This window comes from Lycium ferocissimum, chromosome 10 (assembly GCF_029784015.1).
Source record: "Lycium ferocissimum isolate CSIRO_LF1 chromosome 10, AGI_CSIRO_Lferr_CH_V1, whole genome shotgun sequence".
Lineage (NCBI taxonomy): Eukaryota > Viridiplantae > Streptophyta > Magnoliopsida > Solanales > Solanaceae > Lycium > Lycium ferocissimum.
The window spans coordinates 68,017,134-68,040,977 of NC_081351.1; the positions used below are offsets into that span (position 1 = coordinate 68,017,134).

The 23,844-nt window shown below is 35.6% G+C and overlaps 1 protein-coding gene and 1 non-coding gene across 4 annotated transcripts; one reads left to right on the plus strand and one right to left on the minus strand.

Annotated features, from left to right (window-relative positions):
* The first annotated feature begins 5,253 nt into the window (after window positions 1–5,253).
* Window positions 5,254–22,695, plus strand: LOC132034524 (BAG-associated GRAM protein 1-like). Of its 3 annotated transcripts, XM_059424932.1 has the most exons (18): window positions 5,267–5,827; window positions 9,122–9,172; window positions 9,354–9,451; window positions 10,759–10,834; window positions 11,011–11,139; window positions 11,261–11,307; window positions 13,760–13,877; window positions 13,982–14,098; window positions 14,564–14,593; window positions 14,698–14,797; window positions 15,475–15,581; window positions 18,977–19,120; window positions 19,204–19,308; window positions 20,710–20,856; window positions 20,964–21,017; window positions 21,185–21,248; window positions 22,159–22,220; window positions 22,339–22,695. In XM_059424932.1, the coding sequence occupies exons 1-18, from the start codon at window positions 5,654–5,656 to the stop codon at window positions 22,456–22,458; spliced, it is 1,743 nt and encodes a 580-aa protein (XP_059280915.1). In that variant the 5' UTR covers window positions 5,267–5,653; the 3' UTR covers window positions 22,459–22,695. The 3 variants fall into 3 exon arrangements, 2 of the variants coding, with proteins under 2 accessions (XP_059280916.1, XP_059280915.1); XR_009409134.1 differs by lacking the exons at window positions 22,159–22,220; window positions 22,339–22,695 and having other exon boundaries at window positions 5,258–5,827; window positions 20,714–20,856; XM_059424933.1 differs by lacking the exons at window positions 20,710–20,856; window positions 20,964–21,017; window positions 21,185–21,248; window positions 22,159–22,220; window positions 22,339–22,695 and adding an exon at window positions 19,765–20,698 and having other exon boundaries at window positions 5,254–5,827.
* On the minus strand, window positions 17,163–17,234 carry TRNAR-UCU (transfer RNA arginine (anticodon UCU)). The gene has a single exon. It is a non-coding gene; the product is annotated as a tRNA-Arg (tRNA).
* Window positions 22,696–23,844: the final 1,149 nt, after the last annotated feature.

A 23,844-nucleotide genomic window follows, 5' to 3' on the forward strand; every position in this document is an offset into this window, starting at 1 on the left:
CTATCTATCGAGCTTCTAAGATAATAAGTAAGTGTCTAACTCATCGGGACACAGCCCGGAAAACTGAATTAATAAAGTAAAGCTAGGGGGAGTCCCACGAACAAGAATGTGGGATCACCAAATAGTCCAAAAAGTAGCAAGCTCTCCTAATCCGCAAGTGTATCACGAACTTGCTCCTCAACTTTACCTAACACACCATCAAAACAACAATGGTTTATCTGAGTACTGGGTACTCAGTGAGTGTCTCCGGGACAACAGTTAGTATAATAAAATAATATAATAAGGATCAGTGAAACAGTGTCAAGTATAGCAGTTTGAATTTCAGACATAGAGTAAATTATCAACCTAATAAGATCATTAATGGAAGTCATTTAAGAAGAAATACATTAGCTTCACTTGTTTTACCATTTATCACATTTAACTCTTCAATCATGAAGTCAAGATTAGCAACAAGTCACTTACGGACAACCAAATCAACATAACGAAGGGATGAGTATTTGAGGTTCCCTAAACTACATATAAGCACCACATCAGGGCTATCAATCTTCAAATGGCTACCACCCTCCCGAATAGCTTGGCAAAGACCACACCGGGGTTATAAACCCTCGATAAACACTCTTCCCCACCCCCCTCCCCCTCCGAATAGCTAGGTTAACCCGACTAAAATCCATAGTGACTACCCTTCCTACAGAGCAATGTTTAAAAGGCTGTTTTGAGACTGACCTCGGGCCTCATCCCAGAACGGGGCATTGGCAAAATGCCTTGAGGCACACATGTGGGGCTTAGTTCTGTGAGGCTACGCCCTAAGCGCCCGACTATACGCCTTAAATAAGCCTAACGCCCAACACTTGAGGCTTGTCTAACAGTTCTTGCCCCAATTATGCGTCAAATTTCTTACTACACTATTGACCCTCAAAATTCTTTAATTAATGAATGATGCTTTTTCATCTATAAAATTAAAAAGATTAGGAATAACTCAAATAACAAGCTGTAATATTGCATATTTATTATTTGTGAACATTGTCAGGGTGAATATCACGTAACATTTCTTTTAAAAATACATAGCCGAATTTTACATCTTCACTTGTCATTGATTTTCATGTTCTCTTCCTATGTATCAAATTTATAATATTTATTATTTCGCTGTATGCAAATAATTTCGTTTTTATTCATGAAGAAATTATGTTTTTTTTATGATACTGTTATAAGTTTATTGATTTTTTTTAGGGAGGTAAATTGCATAGCATGACAATAATATATTTTTAGAAAATTGAGATTCTTTATTGTTTGAAAGTTAAAATGTTAGAGTTAATTTGTATCTCATAATAGCTTTTATATCATTGCATTACTTTTACTTGCAATATCATGTTAGAAATTTTGTGCTTTATGAGTTTTTTTAATCATGTTTTTAATTTTTTTAGATTATTAATGTATTTTTTTTAAGTTTTATGTTATTATACTATTTTACTATATTATAAATTTAAATTTTAAAGATTCATGGAGCTTACGCCTCGCTCAGTGCTAAGTAAAACACCTCGCTTCACGCCCCTGCCTTTTAAAACATTGCTCTCGAGTAGCTAGGCCAAACACAAACAATAAAATCTTGACGTAACGACCGAATCAGAATCGTAGCATGGAAGCCGAATTTATCATTATGGATTATGTTCATCATCCCGTTAATTGGGGTATACCAAGATCATTAACTGATTTAGAAATCACATTCAAATCATTATTCAATTTCAACTCAACAAAACCCATTCATAGGGCAAAACACCTCAAATATCCATATCAACGAATTCAAGTTTAAATCATCTCTTTAGAGGTCTATGTTTAATGTTCAATATTTGTAATTCAATTTCAATACCCCTTTTTAATAGGAAAATCATGAATATAATATGTAGTATAGCACACTTAAGGTTCCATGAGGGCTTGTCCCTCACGCACATGAAACCTTGCCAAAGAAACTATTTTTAAGAGTTGAAAAAGTATTTTCGAAAAAGAGACATACCTCAATTTCAGCTATAATGTTACCAAACGGTTTTCTAAGGTTCAACAATCACTCTACAATTGATTTAGATGAGAAAGATTAGAACTTTAATTGCTTCTATGAGTTTTCTTTCAGTTTTGGAAACAAGGACTTTTTCTAAGCCTTAAATCTTGTTCTTGAACCTTATATGAATCATTAGTGGATTCTAATCCCGTAGCATACTCTACACTAGTCCAAACCTCATTAATAATCTAAAAAAAAAAAAATCAGAAGTATTACCTTTTATACGAAATCCCACATGCCCCCTTCTTCTTCTTCTTCTTCTTCTTCCTTGAGTTTTTCAAGAAGCTAGGGTTTGAGATGATGAACTCATGTCAAAAATGGGTGAATTTGATGTAGAATTGATATAGATGAATTAGGAACTCACCTTAGGGTTTGAGAGAGTTATCTAGGGTTCTTTTCCTCCAGAAGTTCGTCCAAAAACGAAGTGAGAATAAATATAACGAAGTGGGAAACTTATATAATTCGGAACCAGAAAATACGGGCTCTTGCGATGGCCGTGCATCACATGCCCATCGCGCGAGGTGGGTCTCGCGATGCTCACATGACACAGGCCCATTGCGCCTATCTCCATTTGTCAGAGACAGGTTTTCCACGCACTAGGTGCGCAATGCAAATTTTCGACATTCGGTATTCGCTCAATAAAATGGCCATAACTTCTCGTACATAGCTCTAATTGAGTTTCACCATATATGGTTGGAAAGATGTTTCAAAGACCTACAACTTTCATGCTTTGCATTTTTTCAGATTCCTAACTTAAATACCAAAAAACTGAACATAAGTGAAAACTACCTCAGACTTAGACGAATTTAAGAATTTTTACGAACTCCCTTATTTAGTTTGACTTCGAAATGACTATCTTTCACCCAAATTCTTCCTGAAGGGATTCATATAGTTAAAATATCACAAGAATACTCATTCCACTCATTCACACCTAATCCGGATTTACGGAATGTTATAACTTCCTAACTTGCCCATCCAAGATTGTCACCAACTCTTCCTCAAAAGACAGATCCTAATCAAAAAGCACCAAGTCCCATTGGATTATTTACGACCCGTCCGAATGGTACTTTTTCAACATGGAAGCATGAAATACAGGGTGAACACCCGCCAAACTTGTTGTCAACGCCAACTTATAAGCTACCTCACCAACACGCCAAAGAATCTCAAAAGGATCGATGAACCTCGGGCTTAGTTTGCCCTTCTTCCCAAACCTCATCACACCCTTCATAGGCGAGAGCTTCAACAGAACCTGATCACCAACCATGAACTCCATATCGCGAACATTCCGATCCGCATATTCATGTTTTCTACTTTGAGCCGCAAGAAGCTTCTACTGGATCGACTTCACCTTATCCAAGGAATCTCTCAACAAATCGGTACCCCATGACCTCACCTCGAATGCATCGAATCAGCCAATCGGAGAGCGATATCTCCTACCATATAATTAACAGTATTATAATTAAAACATCACTCCTTCATGAATAAAAATAAAATTACTTTTAAATAGCGAAACAATAGAATATGATATTTTTGAGACATAGGACAAAAACATGAATACCAATGACAAGTGAAGATGTAGAATTCAGTTATGTACTTTTAAAAGAAATGTTAAGTATTATTCACCCTCACGGTTTTTCTCAAATAAGAATATGCAATACTATAACTCGTTGTTTGAGTTACTCTCAATCTTTTTATTTTATAGACGAAAAAAACTAGTAAGCATCATTCATATATTAAAGAATTATGAGGCCCGATTGTGTTAACTAAGGAATTTGACATAATTTATCTAAGACCGTTAGGGAAATAGTTGGGTAATTAGGCATATTTATGGTTTACAATCGGCCGTAGTTCCTCACGAAACCGCCCCCCACACGCGAATTTTCCCTCGACGAAGTTACGCAAAAGTTGTCCCGCTCCGAGACGGATCTCGAGGCGAGTTCCAAAACTGCCTTTTAAAACATTGCCCTCGAAAGTGTCCAGCTTCCACTCTTGATCAAATTCATCCGCTACCTCCTTTCTCTTTCTCCTTTTCCGATTCCAGTATGCGACGTAAACGTAGAAAACAAATTCATATCTATCCAAGTGTGAGTTGTTAACAATTATATTAGCCCCATCAAGTAATTTTTCTTTTGGTTGAAATAAACTTTATCGCTAACTAGAAGGTCGTGTAACTACAAAATTGAAAGAGTTTTTTTATTCAGTAGTCATACTAGACTTGCTAAAGAAAAATAAGCACTACTTTTTCCCAAGTAGAGCCAAAAGCAAGAAGTTCCACCAAAACTCACGTGGACGGCTTTTTCAAGAAAATGAAAGGATAAACCTTCTTTGAATTCCAACTTCCAACTAAACTTCTAGGCGCTATAAATCCCATACCTAATCTTCCTTGCTAGTCAATTCCGAAAATCTAGTCAAACTCAAACATCATGTTCATGATTACAAAAAAGGATTAAAATGTCATTTAAATAGTGGCTATTTAATTCTCTTTCTACGCTATTTAACTTTCAATAATGTCCGATTTAGAACTCTAGCTCTTCCTCCATTTTCTTCTCTCATAATCCCAACAATACCCCTAACCCTCCCTGTAATTCAATTTAAAACTGGAAAAAGGGTCAAGTATACCCTTGTATCGAAATAGTTTAAATGTACTTCTCGTTATATTTTTCGTCCAAAATATACACCTTCCGTTGTACTTTTGGTTCAAATATATTACTCAGTTAGTCCCTCCTATTATACTTTGGCACAAATTTGCCCTTAATTTTGATGGAGGAACACGCATCAAGCTCAAATTAAAATGAAGTCACCCATAATTTTAAATACCCGATTACTTTAAAAACCCACCCATTTATATATCCCATATAGGAACAATCCCTTCATTTTCCATAGTATGTGGGTTAGGGAAATTACGCTCTATATCTATCTTTGAAAATATTCACGCCAGTTAGCCAATACTTTGTGTATAAACACCTGATTTTTCAACATATTTGTATATAAACACCTTTTACACAATACTATACACTTAGATACAAGATTGATACATGATGTATAATGCTCCCCCGGAGGTATAATGTGTATTATCATTTTCATGATTACAGGAGAAAAAAAAAAAAAGGGCTAAACTGTAATTTACACGGAGACTATTTAATTCTCTTTGTACGCTGCTATTTAACTTCAACAATGTCCAATTTAGAACTCTCCCACTTCCTCCATTTTCTTTTCTCATAATCCCAAAATACCCCCAAATCCTCCCTGTATTCAATTTTCGAAAATCCAATCAAACCTCATTCTTTTGATTACACCAAACAGGGTTAAAACTGTCATTTAAATAGTGACTATTTAATTCATATTTCAACGCTACAATTTAACTTTCAACAATGTCCAATTTATAGAACTCTCCTGGATTTCTTCCTCCTTCTCCTCCTTTGTTTGACAATTGACTTCTCTTTCACACACTCACTACGTGTATATACATATACATACATACATACACTAGGAATGTTTAATTTGACCATTTTTGTTTGATCCAAGACATTTTCAACTATATACAAAAATTGATCACGCCCAACTCTAGTCCTTGGCTGGAAATATAATCTTAAGGGGGAATAGATGATTGTGGAGACGGCGTTGGAAGTATTAGTGCCGTCGTGGTGGGAGGTGAAAATCACCGTTGCCGCAACGGCGTTTGTTATAATTTCATACTGCTTCTTTAATCTTGGCGGTGATGGTAATGGTGGTGGCGCCGATGATGATTCTAGTGTTGGCATTGATGATAAAGACAAGGTTTTTTTTTATTTTTTTTATTTTTAATTCTATGGTTTTTATGCATATCTGAGAGAATTTAATTTAGTAACCGCTTGTTGTTGTTGTTGTTATTGATTTTAATTTTAGTACAACAACAACAACAATGTTAATTTTAGTGACAAAAAGGTTATTGGAGTTTGATTTATTCACGGGATAAAATCGGGTATTGATGCCTCCATGGCTTTACTCTAGTAGTAGACAGTGACGGAGCCAGAATTTCCGCCGAGGGGTTCAAAATATATAAAAAAAATAAACATACGAAGAAGCCTAAGGCGGTTCAACATTTACTATATATACATAAAAATAATTTTAACCTTGTAAAAACAGTGTTTTTTTCAGCCGAGGGGGTTCGGATGAACACCCTCGGCATAGTGGGGCTCCACCACTAGTAGTGATGTTGAGTTTTGAACTGTGCGCCACTGGCTTTCGGGAATTTATCGGTTATTAAATAAATTTGAACATTGATGATGAGGTTTTGGGGCTAATTTAGAAGCATTTACAAGATTTTTTTGATGGTGCATTTTACAAGTACATTGCTTTCTTCAATATTTCCATCATAGCTTTTACTCTTGCATTTCTTTCAAACCAATTTGCGGAAAAACGATTTTCTTGAGCCGAGGGTCTATCAGAAACATCCTCTCTACCCCACAAAAGTAGGGGTGAGGTCTGCGTACATCATACCCTCCCTAGAACTCACGTGTGGGATTACACTAGGTATGTTGTTGTAGTATTTAATTGAGTGCAATGTCTTTTCTGGAATTACGTAATGGAGCCGTATCAGTTAGTTACATGAAACTGTTTTGAAGTGATAGAAAATGATTTTGTTATTGCGAAAACTACACTGTTTATACTTGGTTAAAAGCTTTTTTTATGTATACATAGTAGGTGTTGAACCCCCTTGGACTTCTTTGTGTGTTTACTTCTTCATATTTTGAACCCCCTAATCGCAAATCCTGGCTCCGCCACTGTGCGTGATGGCAATTATATAAAAAAGGTGAAGAATCATATTGCATTGATACCCTAGTAATTTTGAATAGAGGAGGTTTTCCTTTGGAAGTAGAAGGCCACTGGGAATAGAAGGCTTCTTTAGAATGTTGCTGGTTTTAAAAGTAAAGGATCGCTTTTCTAATTAAGTTAGTCTTTTGAAAATGCAAAACTTTGCCTCGATATATTTTATCTTAGGCAGGTAAAGGCCAGATTCACTTTGGTTTTTTTTTTTTTTTTTGTTTCTTTCTTAATTAATTAAGAGCCGTTGCTTACTTGAGTGTCTTGGTAATGAATTGATGCCAAGAATCAGGAAACACAATTGCATTTCTGCTTGACTGACTTCTTTGTTTATATTCTTGTCGTAAATGCTGCCGCGGAAGGGTTGGGCTAGGATTGTGGTTGGTGGTCGTATAGTCTCCTACTAAATTCTAAAATGTGTGAAGTGACGTGTTTTACCAGAAATTTGTTTTAACTGGTTTATGATTGAGGCATAGTAGTAGTTGTAGTATGTTGTAGCGTGGGATGCGTTACGCACCAGGCTTATTGTATTTGAAATTAAATATGTGTTAGTTTAAGCTAGTGGACCCATTTTTTAGTTAGCTATATGTTGATTTTTTTGTTTTTTGGGAAGTGTAAAAAGTAGGTCAATTTTTTTTTTTTTTTTGATGCTGATATGTATGAGGTGAATGTTCCATTTCAAGAAAGTCGACATTACTTTCAAGTTTGAAGAATCCAACTTGAAACGAAGAACTCAATTTGAAGCAAGGAGTATACACTTTTTGAAGTAAGGAGCTAAGTTACTCGGACTCTCCTAGAATGTCGTCGGGTGTGTGTCAGATCCTTCAAAAGTAGTGTATTTTTGGAGGATCCGACACGGGTGCGACAACACTTTCGAAGAGTCCGAGTAACTTAGGTAAGGAGTATACACTTGGTTATTTGCGAGAAAAACTAACCAGTAAAATTTAAAGCACTTGGCAGTAGACTTTTGGAATTTTGAACTTCTCGGCTGATTTATGTTTAAACATGTTCCTTTAAGAGTTGGTAAATACAAGAAATCTGCCAAGCATTGATGATTTTTACTTTTAAACTGCATCTGTTATAGGTTAAATGCTTCCTTTTTTTTTTTTTTAAAATGTCCCAATACTAACCACTCCTAAAGCTACACTTTTAACCATATATTACATCCTCCCAGATCATATGACCTAGGTCGGTTTATGATGGTTGACTTAATTTATTCAGTTTAACGCTGAAAAATGATTGATTTCTACTTCAATAGAAATTGTAAATTTAAAGTCCCCAGGGAAAACACTATGAAATCATTAAGATAAACAAGAACTCCTGGGGAAACCGTAGTCAAATACTTTTGAAAAGATAAATTTGAGAAGACTGAGTTGAAGAAGGCTGATGTTGACTTCGTAGATAATATATAAGTTAAACAAGATGGAGAGGTCATGGTAATATATTCCACAATAGTTGTGAATGCCTTACCTTTCTAATCCACAGAAACCAGAAAGTAATCAGTGGTGGCCACTCATCGCTTAACATAAACAATCTATGTTATGAAATCCTAATGTAATGTATGTGCCAAGTTAAAATAAGAAATTCAATTTGGAATTGAAGAATATTTTCTATGTAAAAGATTTTTCATAATTATCAGTAATAATGACACTCATCTCTTGGATACAGGTTATTAGGTAATGGGCTGATATTTTAACATTAATGTATGTTATGTTTACTTTAGATTTTTTTTTTTTTTTTTTTTTTTTTTTTTAATGACAAGGGGAACCTCGCGCCGCTACCCTTTGGGTGCGCACAGGTAAACCCCCTCCCGTGCGTACCGCAAACCACACAGAGAGGTAACCCGCACTAGGCAAGCCATGTGCGACGAGCTCGACCCAAAAGGCAAAATCCCGTACTTTTGTAGGCAAGGGGTTTTGAACCTAAGACCTGCATTATGAAAGCCCCATGCTCAACCAACTGAGCCACCCTTGTGGGTTACTTTAGAAAGTTTATCAGGAGGTCTGATTACAGGAATCTCCCACTTTAGTGAGGAAGTTTCTTTGTGAGAAAATTTCCCTTCATTTGAGATTTATGAACCTTGATGGTTGCCTTAACTGGATAAGATTACTAGATTAGATAGTCATTTTTTTAGGTTATTGCTTTTTTGTTTCCTTTTTGGCTTTTGTTTCCATTTCTCTTTGGAAGTGTGTGGTTATAAACTAGTTTTTTTATTTACATTGAGTAATTTCGACTTGTTTGACATGTAGTTGTACACTTATTTTGTAGATGAGCCAATTAAAAGGAGACCCTCAAGCTAATTCTGCATATATAATCAAGGTATTTCTGAACTTGGTGATCGGGCAATATGTTATCCCTCGTCTCTAATTGCGGTGTATTGTACTCTATGGCTATTACTACAAATGCAATGCATTAAATTGACTCATGTGTTGGGATTTTAAATGCATGTAATAGCTATGTTAGGAATTCATAGTTGACTAGTATTTTTCCTATGTTCCAGGTCGAACTGTTAGCTGCTAAAAATCTCATTGCTGCTAATTTGAATGGCACGTCAGATCCATACGTAATCATCACTTGCGGTGCCCAAAAAAGATTTAGGTGATTGCATCTATTTTTGTTATCCTGTTATCTTGGATGGCTAGTCATATAAATAGATGTCACCTAGTTATATCTATATTTCCTTTTATTGCTATGACTGAAACCAAGTTGCATTGTTGAAGAGGAAGTGTGATGATTTTCTTGTGCGAGTACATATTTGTAAAATGAATGTCAAAACATGTCACAAGCATGAGAGATTAGTTGATTTGGTCCCTTGCGGTTGCTACTAAAGTCATTTGAACAAGCATTTTTATTCTTTTTTTTTTTTTAACTTGAAGATCAATTTAAGGACCTTATTACATCTTAGTCCTTTCCTTTTTCTGAAAGTTCGTGCTAGTTCTGCTTTTTGCTGGTATGATGATTTTCTTCTGTTTTTCATCATCTTCTAGATTTTTTAAATAATAATGTCGACTATGGAAATATTGTTAAAATGAGATGAAGTTGTTTTGAACTTTATGTTGGAGAAAACGAACAACATCTTATATTGGTGGTTGATTTGGTTTTAAGATGGTATTTTACTGAATGTACTCTATAGTAACCTATGTTGCTCGGACTCTTCCCTTTCGCTGCTGCACCCGTGTTGACATGGGTGTGGGTCAACCAATTTTGGTACTTTGACCAAAATCGAGGGAGAAATGCTGGATAGATTCAATGATTTATGTAATCAAAACAAAAGCTATGGTGAAATTGAAGAAAATGGAATAACTTGTATATAGAATTTTTTATGTCACTCCTTTTCCTGTTATCTCCTTCCGAGACTCTCCTCAGGTTTTCCACTTAATATCTCATAATTTAGGTTTTAATAACTCTATTTTTAGAATTTTGAATTACTTTTTGCCGAATCTCCGCACCTGTATCCGTACCTGGATCCTTACCCATGAATTTTAAAATTTAGATCATGACGAATCCGACCTCTAGATCTGTACCTGTATACGACACCCGCACCCGAGTCCTAGCAACATAGGTAGTAACCGTTGAAAGTCAGTTACAGCTTCTTTAATCAGCTGAGAGCATACATTCTTCATTCTTTTTCTCAGTTAGTTGGTTTGTAACAATGCATACAATCTATGATTTGTCTTTAAATTCATCATCAGAAGCTTTTTTTTTTTTTTTTTGGGGGGGGGGGGGGGGGGGGGTAGTGATAGTGAACAAGGCTTGAGACATATGTTGGTGCCCAAACATTGGAGAAGTTCTTTTTTTTTTTTTTTTTTTTTTTTTAAGAGAGTTTTGATACGAAAGCATATATTCAGCATGTGTTGTTGCATCTGGTTAACACGTCTCAAAGTGTACTCTTGTACCTGTTGTAGTTCAATGATCCCTGGTTCAAGAAATCCTATGTGGGGGGAGGAGTTCAACTTTTCTGTTGATGAGCTTCCAGCAGAGGTAAGCTATTCTACACGTCTTGCCAAATGAAGCACAAGTGCTATATTGTATTTTTGTAACACACTTTGGAGATAGTGCTCTAATTGATTTGTTACATTAACCTGTGGCTACATCGGTTTGGTGTTATTGATCATTTTCTTTAGAATAATTCTCTATTGTGTTTGATTGTGGGGCAGATAAATGTGACAATATATGATTGGGACATAATTTGGAAAAGCGCTGTTCTTGGTTCTGTGACTGTACCTGTTGAAAATGAAGGTCAGACAGGTGCAGTTTGGCATACATTGAACAGCACATCAGGACAGGTATCTATTGATTATCATCTTCTTGTTTTCCTTTTGCTTTTGGAATAATGCATCATGGTTTTGCTTGATGTTGTGGATGTTATATTCCAATGAAACTAAATCATGCCCTTTTCTTTTGCAGGTTTGTCTTCACATTAAAACAGTAAAACTCAATGTCAATTCATCAAGGTAGGCTTTGCCTTCTTTTTGGGGTCTTATATTTCTTCCTGTTTTAATGTAAACCATTTTGTGTGGGACTAATGCTATTTACTAAAATGCTTACCCTGATAATGTTCATTTTAGTTTATTAGGGTCCCTTCCTTTGGTCCATGCATTCTCTGCCTCTGCCTCTGCCTCTTCAATTTACATACTATATCTAGATTTATGTGCTATAAAGAATTTTGTGATTGAATTACTTACAAAGATGTTTATGTGTAATGTCACGAAGTAGTTGAATAGCTCTTTTTCCCCTTTTCCTTTCCCCCCTCTTAAAGTCTCCTAATGGTTGGGATACTGCAAATGATCCTTCTATGATGTTTTGATGAGTTACGCTGGAAGGAATCTTGGGTATGACCCTGGTTTGTTAGGAGCTACTGTAAGGCATGTGACTTGAGAATATAGTGCGAACTTTGAAACTTCGGTTTGTGCATATGATAAATCTGTGTTATTAATGGCGCGCTTTAGGCACGTTTTAACCCGGAAGCTAGATGCAGTATAAGCTAAGCTCCTTGCTTCGCCTCTGAGCTTTAATGAAGGTACCGAGGTACTGTGGCTTGTGTCTCATTGCCCGTGGGCTCTAAAAGATAACTATTCTTTTGTTAAGGGGGCTCTAAAAGATAAATATAGTTGACGAAGTGGTCCTTAAGGGGATCACAGAGTGGTTGAGCATGAGAGGTCCCAAGTTTGATCTCAGCTACAATGCTCTTTGTGAGTCCGTTTTCTATGCCTTGGTAGGTAGAGTTATCCGATGCCTTTTGGTTGTGAGCTCTAGGAAGCTGCCCCCTGCATTAGTCGATGTGTGAGGTTGGCTCAATATCACCAAACCAAAAGCTGCTATAGTGATACACTTGTCAAGGAAATGTTATTTCTGAAATTGGAAATTAGAAATTTTAAACCCTAGTCATAAACCTGAATTAAGAACATAAACCTGTATCTTTGCATCTGATCAGAAATTTCAACTGGCTTTGAACTTGATTGGACAAATGTTGTGTTATCACTGATTATAGGAAAATTGAAGGAAAAAATAAGATCCTAGTCATTAAACTTCAATTAAGAACAAGATCCTAGTCATTAAACTTCAATTAAGAACATAAAGTTGTATCTTTGCATCTGATGCGAAGTTTATAATGCGACTTGATTTGTACTTCAAATATTTCATTTAAGTATAGCCTGTTTTCAATTCTTTCGTATAATTGCTTGTCTTTATACGTATGTTTCTTTGAATATATATTTGTTTTACGTTTTGTTCAGTTGCGCCTTTCACTAAAGCCTACGCTCTCATTGCAATTAAAGCCCAAAAAAGAGCTTGGTGTTTAATACTGATTTACGTGTGGCTTTGTATCCTGCTAAAGTCCTCGCACGTTTTAATGAACTAGGTTCAGGTTGTGAAGTTGTAGATGTCACGGTTCTGAAATGACTTGAATGTATCTAAGAGGATATTTTCAGTTCCCTAAGTTATGTTTTATAGAGCTTGTATGGTTGTTAAGCATTCAAAATCATTTGTCAGTAAAACACAGTTCTTAGAACATAGCTTTTATAGCCATTATGAAGAAGTTAGACAGTAAAGGGCAGCCCGGTGCACTAAGCTCCCGCTATGCGCGGGGTCCGGGGAAGGGCCGGACCACAAGGGTCTATTGTACGCAGCCTTACCTTGCATTTCTGCAAGAGGCTGTTTCCACAGGAAGAAGTTAGACAGTATTTTCCCTTTTATGGGACTCTTTTTTTTTTTTTTTTTTTGACTTAAAAAAAGAAAAAAAAAGGCGGAGTCCCACAAAAGGGAAAGTACTGTCTAACTTCTTCATAATGGCTATCCTTTTCTAATAGTTATGTTTTGATAAGTGAGTCATTTTTTAATAGTTTGAAAGGATATGGGTGTGATAACACATGATGATAACATATAGGCTGGTCTTGAAGAAATAATAATATAGTGTGATTAAGTTACCAGTTTCAAAAAAAAAAAAAATATAGTGTGATAAATTATCTTTAATTTGTTACTGTTATAGGTGGGTAGTAATAAGAAGAGGGGGAAGTGAGGGAAAAGTAACCAAGCAATGCAACACTTCTGTGAGAAAAGGGGGAGGGGGGAAGAAAGAGCAGGTATGATTTTGCTGATCCTTTATTTCGCTAGTTAAGTGGATGATAAGATATAATCTAATTTCTTTGTGTTGCAATCTTTAGATAATGCTTTTAATTTACAATTTAAAAAGTATTAACAATTCGAACATTACTCGCTTTCAATGGAGAGTTGCAGGAGACTTATTTAGAATAAGTTACTCTTCCGATTGCTGGAAAATTATTTATCCATCAGCAAAATAATTGATGATAAATTGCTATCTTCCATATCTATTTCACCAAAAAATAATACTTCTGTGAGCTGGTGGATAATGTTCTTTCCCTTACTGTTTTCTTTCTGGTGTCTTAGGGGTTTGAATGGTTGTGCTAATACTCGTAGAAGGATTGCTTCGGATAAAGAAGGGCCTACTGTGGTTCATCAGAAACCTGGGCCACTGCAAACAATTTTTGATCTTCCTGCTGATGAGGCAAGTGCTGATTTAGTTTTATAGAGGTCTCTTGGTTTTGCAAGGACACTAAGTCGGAAAACTAGACTATTCAGCTTGATTGCTGAAGGATCCATTAATTGCAGGTTGTTGAACATAGTTATTCTTGTGCACTTGAGAGGTCATTTTTGTATCATGGACGTATGTATGTCTCCTCATGGCACATTTGCTTCCATTCAAATGTATTCTCAAAGCAAATGAAGGTCAGTTCCACCTTAAGTTCTATGCCCTAAATTGGAAGTTGGAACCTTATGGATCTGCTCTCTGAACTTCTTCACTTGTAATATTTGTTTGTTTGTCTGTCTTTTTCCCCAATGCTAATTAGTTTGTTCTGGGTGCAGTACTTCCATTCAAGAGCCTAGTTACAAATATTTCTAATGCGACCTTGCCAGTGGATACTGTGAACCTTGGAGAATGTTATTCAAAAATTTGTTGGAAACTTTTTCTGATTGATAAAAAAACAAAAAATTGAATTCGGCTAAAGACATTCCTTTTCTAATTCTCTAGTATATGCGGTTCTATGTCCTAATATTTCGCTTTCGAAGCCTGAATCTAACTGGTCAAGATTCTAACCTGCAATTTTGATATAGTTAATTCATCTCAAGAATGCTGACACTTGTGTATTCTAGGCTGCTTATTTGACCATGCTTATATTTCTCTTTTCACAGGTAGTTATTCCTTTAGGAGATATTGATGAGGTATGATATCATTATCTGTGTATGTTATCAGGATTGTCACAGTGCTTGGGATGGTTGTCTGGGCAATATTTTGGAAATTGATGGTAGTGTTATTTTGCTTTTAGATAAGGAGGAGCCAGCATGCATTCATTAACCCTGCTATTACAATAATTCTACGTACAGGTGCTGGTGGCCATGGGGTACCTCCTTTAGGAAGTCCTGATGGTTAGTAAATCATTCTATTTTCTAACTTCAATTTCAGTTATTTAATATGTTTTTTCTTCCTTTATATGAGTCAGCAAGTTGGATAATGAATGAGCTTCTCCTTCACTTTTTTGAGTTTCAGTCTGTTAGGAGGAAAGCCCCATCCAAACTGATTTGGGGTTGAGGTGTAGACTGATTGATTGATTTTTTAGGAGGAGATAATCTGATGACATGGATAACTCTTGTAGACTCCTAGCGCGATAATGCAAGTCTAAAGTTCATGCCAAGTTTTCCACCTAATCCTTGGCTGACTCAAAATAGTGTCTACTTCAATAAAAGAGAATGAAATTTTACGTACCACGTCTAATGTGATCCAGAATTAGTCAGGACCTAGTTTTAAACTTCTCATTGCAACAGTTTCCTATTTCTGCCACTTAATACTCTAAAAGCTTTTTGGAAAAAAAAAAAAAAAAAAGAGGAAAAAGAACTCTAAAAGCTTCCTGTTAGCCCCACATGTTCTTCTAGTTAACAACAAACTAAAAACTATACACAATCAACTCCTCTATCAAGTGAAAACAAGATACAAATTGCGCGAGGAGAAGTTCTTTATGTTAACTCATGTTAGATGGGTGAATTTAATATTGAGATTTTGGATTCTTAATATCTATTTATTAATCACATAACTTTTCAACTTCCAGGGAGAGTAAGATATATGTTCGCATCTTTTTGGAATAGGAATCATGCAATTAAAGCCTTGCAACGCTCAGCAACAAACTATCATGACATGCTAGAAGCAGAGAAAAAGGTTTCTTCTGTGCTTTTAATTAGTCCTTTTTTCTGATTATCTGAGACACTAAACAGTTATACATTCTTAGTTTTGATCAAGTTAATTATAATTTTTTTTTTTTTTTATCAAGACAGTTATACATTCTTAGCTAGCGTTTGGCCATAGATTCCCAAAAACTAATTGAAAAACTTGATTTGGGTGGAGTTTTTCAAATTTTGAGAATGTGTTTGGCCATAGTTTTTCAAAACATATTTCACTTTTTGTTTTGGAAAACATGAAACATTACTTATACCCGTAAGTTATAAAAACTATGAAGAATATCCAACCATACAAAACATACATACTGGCCAATCCCAAATTATGCAGAACATGATATTTTAATAATGATTGCTAATAACACACTTACTAGCTAACTACAATTCAAACTACAGTATAAAGATCCATCCGTGCAAGAATTAAAACAACGGTAGTAACTAGCTATTCTTTAATATAATCTACCCACATTGTACGAACAATCTTCACTTTATAGAAGAGACTGCTTTAATTGTGGAAACATGGTAGATACGGCTTTAATGGAGGAACATGGTAGATAGAATTAGTTGGGTCATATATATATATATATATATATATATATATTAATAAAATACAAAAGTTTGGGGTAGTTTTTAAAAGGCCAAAGCATAGATAGATCTTGGTCCAAAAACAGATTTGAACCAGAATTTGGGAATTTGAAGATTTGTTTTCAAAATCTGTCAAAATTTTATGGCTATTTGAAAACAAATCTTCAAAATATGCTCCCAAAATCTTCGGCTAAACGGGAGCTTAGTGAAGGTTGCTTGTAGAACATCCTAGAAATCAACATGGCTGCTGCACTGTGTTTTCCTCTTTATTAATGAGATTGGGAAATCCCATATACAAGATCAAGGTGTATACAAAACGTAGAGGATCTAAAAGAAAGACATGATTATCTACAAAGAGCATCAACACTAATACAATATCACTAAGTGCTCCATAAGTTATACAGATTTTTTTCCAGTAGTCTGTACGAACATGTTTTCTATCCTTTCAAACGCTCTCCTATCTCTCTCTCTTGGCATATTAGCTACATGAGTGCTGGAGGAGCTCTTCTGATGCTCTCTTTTTCTTCTAGTATGGAATGAGTCAATCATCCACTTTGGTATCTTATTGAACAAAAATGGTGATATTGTTCCTCCATTGATCAAGAATTTCGATTTTTGGGAAGTATCATGATCGTCCAATAAGAAGGGTTTCAATTTTTTCAAATGAACAATTTGATAGAAGTTGGACAGGTAAGGAAATTTCTTGTTGAGCTACGTACTTACTTAAAAACTAATAAACCTCAGTTCCAAGAAATCATATCTTCTACCAAGATATATACCGAGGAAGCAGAAGCCCTTTTGAAAGAAGCTATTCAGGAACAAATGGACCGTTTTATACTTCAGGAACAAGCATAAAGAAATATTGATCACTTTTGTCTTAATCTTAATAAAAAAAAGGAATTAAGCGTCTTGGATTCAAATATTCAAACAGTCTTTCTTGCTATCGAAATCTAAAAAAAAAATATATATGGAAATAAATTGCGTCCAATAGGATTTGAACCTATACCAAAGGTTTAGAAGACCTCTGTCCTATCCATTAGACAATGGACGCTTTTCATTCTGATTTTTTTTTTTTTTTTTTTTCGTATTTTCACTTTTTGTTTGAAAAAAAAACATAAAGAATCGGATGTGAAAGAATTTTTGGAATTGTATATTCAATGATGTACTAATACTAATAAACTAAATTTGATTTAATGAAAAGATTAAAATATTTAGAATAAATAGATAGAGAGCGGGTAGCGGGAATCGATCTTCTGATGCTCTCTTTTTCTTCTATTTCTCCTAATTTATACCTAGAATCACCTCTCTTACAGTCCCTAGTATCACCTCTTACACTCAACATCATGCGCCAGACCATACACCATAATCTGTATTCAATAGGACAATGAACTAGTATCCTCTTCCGCCTGCTTCACTGTGCTGCACATTGGAAAATATTTCCTACTTAAGTTAGCTGTAGCAAAGGACTCAAATAGTGTACAGGATCGGTATCATGTAAGCTACATGTACTAATGCATTATAGCATAGTAGGCATCAAATTTAGGATTTTCTTCTATTTATCTCACTTCTAATTGATGCAAGAGTTCCGCTAGCATAGGTAATATCTCTATTTACACTCAAGGTAAGAAGTAGACTTTGGATACCAGTATGATTATGATTACCATTTTGATGTATCTCTCACGAAGAGATATGCAGTGGTAGAAAGCCGATTAGGGTGATTAACATTCAGGCATATTTGTGTACGTTCCAGCATGTGAATGGGTATAGAATCTAAAGGAAGAAAATAAAAAAGGAAAAAGACTGGAATACATGTCTTGACTTGTGATGGATGATTCAATTGCCTAGTAGTGCAAAAGAACGACAAAAAACACCCTACTTTATGTGCTTGTATAATGTCTTACAACCGAATAGACCCTTGTTCCAAGAAAAAAAAAAGGTGATTGCTTTCATGGGGCAAGTTTTTTCAGATCAATTGTATGAATATGATCCTAGACAATAATTTGTATCATCGAGCAGAGACATGGGCCTTTTGAGGGCTGAAGCGACTTCATCTCTATAGTCTCTCTTTCATGTGGAGACTTGACTTTTTTAGTGTAGCTTATTGTCAATTAGATAACATCGTGATTACTTGGTTTCAAATAGGATTGGATAAATTAGGTTTAGAAAGGAAGGGTTATAGCTTAAGCCAACGCAAACATGTCGTAAGTAGCCTTTACAAGTCTAATTCAAGGCAATTGCATTGTGTAACTGTGCAAGGAAGGTCCCAATCAACCGATAAGTGCTTTAGAAAAAACTTGTGTGACTCATGCGGAGGCTTTAATTTGTATGTTAATTGTTGCCTGCCTAAATAATTTTTAGTACAAAAGGATGAAGCTCATGTTTCATTTTTCGTAAGCATCTTATCAACTTGTTGACCAAGCAGAAGAGCGAAGGAATACACCTTTGATTTAGGAGGCATCAAAACATTTCCATGTCAGTGGTATAGCAATTGTTGTTCTTTTTTTGATGGGTAAAATACTTTGGTATAGCAATTTGTTGTTGTCACTGCATACTTTTGATGTTATGTAATGATATTTTTTGATGTGAGCTTGTCGAAGCGACATCATGTGCAGACGTGTTCTTAATCTCAGCAGTTTTTAATTTGCTTATGAATCTAGAATGTAAGAAATTTGTTATTATTTATAGTGTCTTTTGGTCATGAGAATTTCCCCCAGAATTTCTATCTGTACCTGTTGCGTTTATCTTCTTGGTTATGACCCCCCATCCCCACAAATTTTCCATCTTGTTTGTTAGGAGAGAGAACAGTCAGCACTACGGGCACATAGCAGCTCAGTTAAAAGAAGTAAAAAGCTGGATATGAGTCGGGAAGAAAATGTGCCAAGGACTGAGAAATCTCAGCCTTTTATTAAAGAAGAAGTCCTTTCTGGCATATACAATGTATGTATGCGACCTAGGCTCTTATCTTTTAGCAAACGTGAACCTATTGATACATGATTTAAGATTTTATGATAAATTTTCAGGACATCTTCCCATGCACACCTCAGCAGTTTTTTGACTTACTATTGGCTGATGATTCAAATTTCATTAACGAGTACCGAACATCACGCAAAGATTCTAAACTCAATGTAAGTTCGATGTTCCTTGTTTCATACAGTTAGAACACTTTTGTGAAATGTGCTTATTTTATGCATTTCATGCCTCAAGTACTACATTTTTGTGTTTTTTTTCCTCTCATTTTCTTTTTGTGGGGAAGGGGGATGTTTTACTACTGATGGATATCAAAATAATTTCTAGCTCAAGTGAAATGCATCTTTTGGGGCATGGGCTCAGTCAAAAGTAAAAGAGGTTGGTAATAGCTGAGTTCCAACAGGAAGTAAGCAAGAATATCTGAAGAACCGGTAATATTTATTATCAGGTTCCAGTGCTTCTGGTGCAGTTTCTTATTAATCTCTATCTATTTATTGGAAAACAATGTAAGCAGAAAAAGTGAACTTGGTGGAAATTATTTGCTCCATATCTTGAATGTGATGGTATGTTGTGTGTATATATCCAAATCTGCGTGGTGTTATACTGCACTGCAGATATGCCCAGGCCTGTCAGAAGGAGCTGACGAAGAGCAAGGGTTGCTGCTGATGGTTTGGAACATGAAAGTAGCACTGAGGGAAGAGCATGTTAGGAGATTTAGTGGGGAAGACTTCTGGAATAGAATGGAAAGAAGAATGATACGAGAACTTCTGGAATAGAATGGAAAGAAAAATGATACGATAACTCTAGGAAATACTCTTTAGATCGATGAGGCATCAAACCATAAAGCTGGAGTTGCATATCACAATCTGAAAAACATTACTTGCTCAAATTATTTTATCTTCTGAAGTCTGATGAATTAGATGCATTACTGTATCTAATCCTTATTCGTACACAAAGGATTTTATGATCAACAGCGAATAAATGCTTATATTGTACTGTTACTTAGCAACTTTAAGTCACCTAAAATATGAGTGGACAATTTAGTCTTAGTTACTTTTTCCTTCATACTGCAACAATTTCCTTAATTAATAAAGGGTATCCTTAATTCTGGGAAAAAAAAAAATCAATGATGCTAAATAAAAAAATTAAGGAGTAAGAAAGTGTTAATATGAGTTACTTATGGAACAAAAAAGAAGTAACCTTTCAGAAGGATGAAAATAACTGCTTATATTTACGTGATGTGTTCTTTGTAGACTGGACCTCTTTCTTTCCTTTTGTCAGTTAAATTCAACTGACCACTGCTGATTTACTAAATTAGTTTTGAAGCACCAAAATTTCGGACTTCAAGAAGAAGAGGAAGTAAATATAATATGACGTAGTTGTCACAGGCATACATTTTTTTCTGCAATGAGATTAACGAAATTTAACGCATCTTTGGAAGGAGATATTACTCTATGTTTCAGTTGGTCCTGTCTAGCTTTAGTGACCTCAAAATAGAAATTGCTTTACTCCTGTGGCCTTAATGGTGGCTAAACTTTCGAATGTCTTCATTTTCTTAGATAGGTCAATGGCATTCTGCTGATGAGTATGATGGCCAAGTCAGAGAGATTACATTCAGAACCATATGTAACAGTCCTATGTGTCCCCCAGATTCAGCAATGACGGAGTACCAGCATGCCATTTTGTCACCAGATAAGAAAAAGCTGGTATCTCTCATCATTTCTTTTGCCACTTATTTACTGGTTGGAGGTTGCTTTTATGCTATAATTATTTGTCATTTTATTATTTTAATTTACCATTTTCCTTTCTTTAGGTTTTTGAGACTGTACAACAGGCCCATGATGTCCCATTTGGGTCATGCTTTGAGGTATTGCTGGGTTTTGGTCATCAAACCATATTCTTTTTCCAGTATTTGTGGTTTCTGTTGTGTGGAGGTCCTTGTAGATCACCCTGCATGCTTTGTACCATCGCTTTATCTGTTATAGGATTGCGCTTACTTATTTTTCTTACTGATTAGATTTGATATTGAATCAGGTCCACTGTAGGTGGTCTTTAGAGGCATCTTCTGAATCGTCCTGTGTTATAGACATAAAAGTTGGTAAGTTTCTTCTAGGCTATGGTTTCTCATTCAGTTGGAAGTGTTCAATCCACTATTCATTTGTCAACTTTTGCTTGTTGAAAAGAATTTCGGGGTCCTGGTCTACCGATTCTTTATGGTAATTTTTGATGAAAGATTCTTTCTAGAAATAGACCAGGATCTGGAATATTTGTCTAAATTGTTCAGGTTGTAATGCACCATCAGGAATGACTTTGCCTTTCTGAGAATTCAACTAGTCTGTGTCATTAATCAACCTCTAATCATCTTTTGGCCACTCATCTTCCGAATCATCCTTGTGTTACACTTCTGGCAATCTTCTAGCTTTATTATTTTCTTCTGTAAGTTATCATACTAGTCACCTTGTAGTAACCAATAAATTCCCGAGGCTAAAGTTGCACAGTTCGAACTTTGGCGGATAATTAGCCCCCTACCCTTCTCCACTAAGTACCAAGCTTTTGCCTGCAACAGGCCGTTCGAACCTATGACGTGCGCCAAAACCCACACATCATATGTTGCGCTCTTACCACAATGGGGGACTGCCACCCTTATCATCTATCATGCTTGGACTTTAGTGGGTGTGAATCTGTTAGCCTCTTGCAATGTTAGAGCCTTCACTTGTGATTCCCAAGTTCCACTTTCTAAGATCATTCAATCTTAAACTGCAGTTAGATCATTTCTTGAGTAATCCAAGCTGATTGATCTGTATTTACACTGTCATCATTATTCGAGTCTATCTATTTGTGTGAATTATAGCATGATACAGGCTAACACGTAGTTTATAGGTGTCAAATGTGTTATTTGATGATGGGTACTGTAGCAACTGCGGTAAAATAAAATTTCAACCATTTCACATAATCAAGAATGGGGATATGATGTTGTAAAGGTGAACTAATTTCCGAGATTCAAACAGGTGCGCATTTCAAGAAATGGTGTATTATGCAGTCTAAAATTAAGGCAGGAGCTGTTGACGAGGTAATTTTCGCCTTTGCAAGGTTTTCGTGCTATTCCTATATGTGCAGCAAAAGTGACTCTCAAGAGATTGATTATGTCATCTTTCCCCCTTTACTCTCTTTCCACCATCCCCATGCAGTACAAGAAGGAGGTCGCAATAATGATAGGCATGGCTCGTCAATGCATTGAATCCAGAATCTCAGGAAGTGAAGTACAAAACGCTGCATCTGAGCCTTCCATTACTCAAGAAAACATCTAATGTAGGGTGTATTTAGCTTCAGGAATCTTGTAATTGTTATATAATTCTGTTTTGCTTGTTTGTAAGTAAGATAGTCCCATAAGTCCCATGTAATTTCATCACAATCTTTGGATAGTAATTGCACCCTATTCCTCAAACGGAGGTCAAGTGGTGCGCGTTTGTAAATTTATGGACACGATTTTGTATTAAGATAGATGATTTTCTTTTTCCTAATATCCTCAAATATACTTTTCTCAATGTTGCTCTTCTTAATTTAAGGGTGGAAATATATTGTCACAACTTGTTAATTGCCAGAGCAGCTTCTCTCTAGTCAAGCTTCCCCCTTAATCTGCGAACAAGACGCAGTAGTTAAAGGAAAATTTAACTGATGTTGTTGAAAGCAGTGAACTGAACTTACTTAAATCTTAAGCTTTGACCAATGACAGCAGTACATGTGTTGCTATAACGGTCTTGAGGCGGCAGCGGAATTCCTTGTTGGGTAAGTTTGGATGTAGGATAGACTGTTGGTCAGATTATAATGGATTGTACATACCGTGGTTAGAGTAGCATTCAAATGCCACACTTCATGCAGTGTTCTAATTAAAATCCACCCGACATGCACACTAGCTGTCTTTCCGGTTTGAATAGAAATATTCTGAGACATGAATAAATGGAGGGTAAATCTTTTACTTGCATCCGATGTTTACACCAACAGTTATATATGTATGGAAGGTACATATCTTGCATTTATCGGGTCATAGTAAACACTAAGAAGGATTGAATGCTCAATTGAGTGCCAAAGAAAGCGGGAAGGCAAACTGAAACTGAATGCTGTCCTTGGATAAAGGCAAATCCATCAATTAACCACATAAATGTTATACCCACAAAACAATACATTAAAACATGATACAGCATAAGACAATACGTTATGAAACGATTGATAACAACCATCCAAACAAGCTGTTAGGAGGAAGCTTATGTGATTGGGGCAAACCTAAGAAGTTGCTGTAATTAACTTCAAAGAGAAACTAAGTTTATTCCATGATCAGACACCATCATTTATGCAACCACATAAAAGCCAGGCTTGTCGTATCTCTAAATCAGCGAAATATTTGAAAATCAACATTTTGTTCAATGCACCAACGTAGCTTGGACACTACTAGAGACAACTATGTCCATATCAGCTCCAGTTCCACTGGCAGAAGAGAGACAAGAACTTTCTGAGTCACAGAGAAGAAATATTACCTCCTCCGTCTCAATTTATGTGAAGGTGTTTAACTGGGCCCGGAGTTTAAGAACGAAAAGAAGATTTATGAAACTTGTCTTCCAAAATAAACTATGATATTTATGTAGCTATAAATCATCTCATTGAGAGTAAAATAAAAAGTCTAAGTTAAATTATTATTA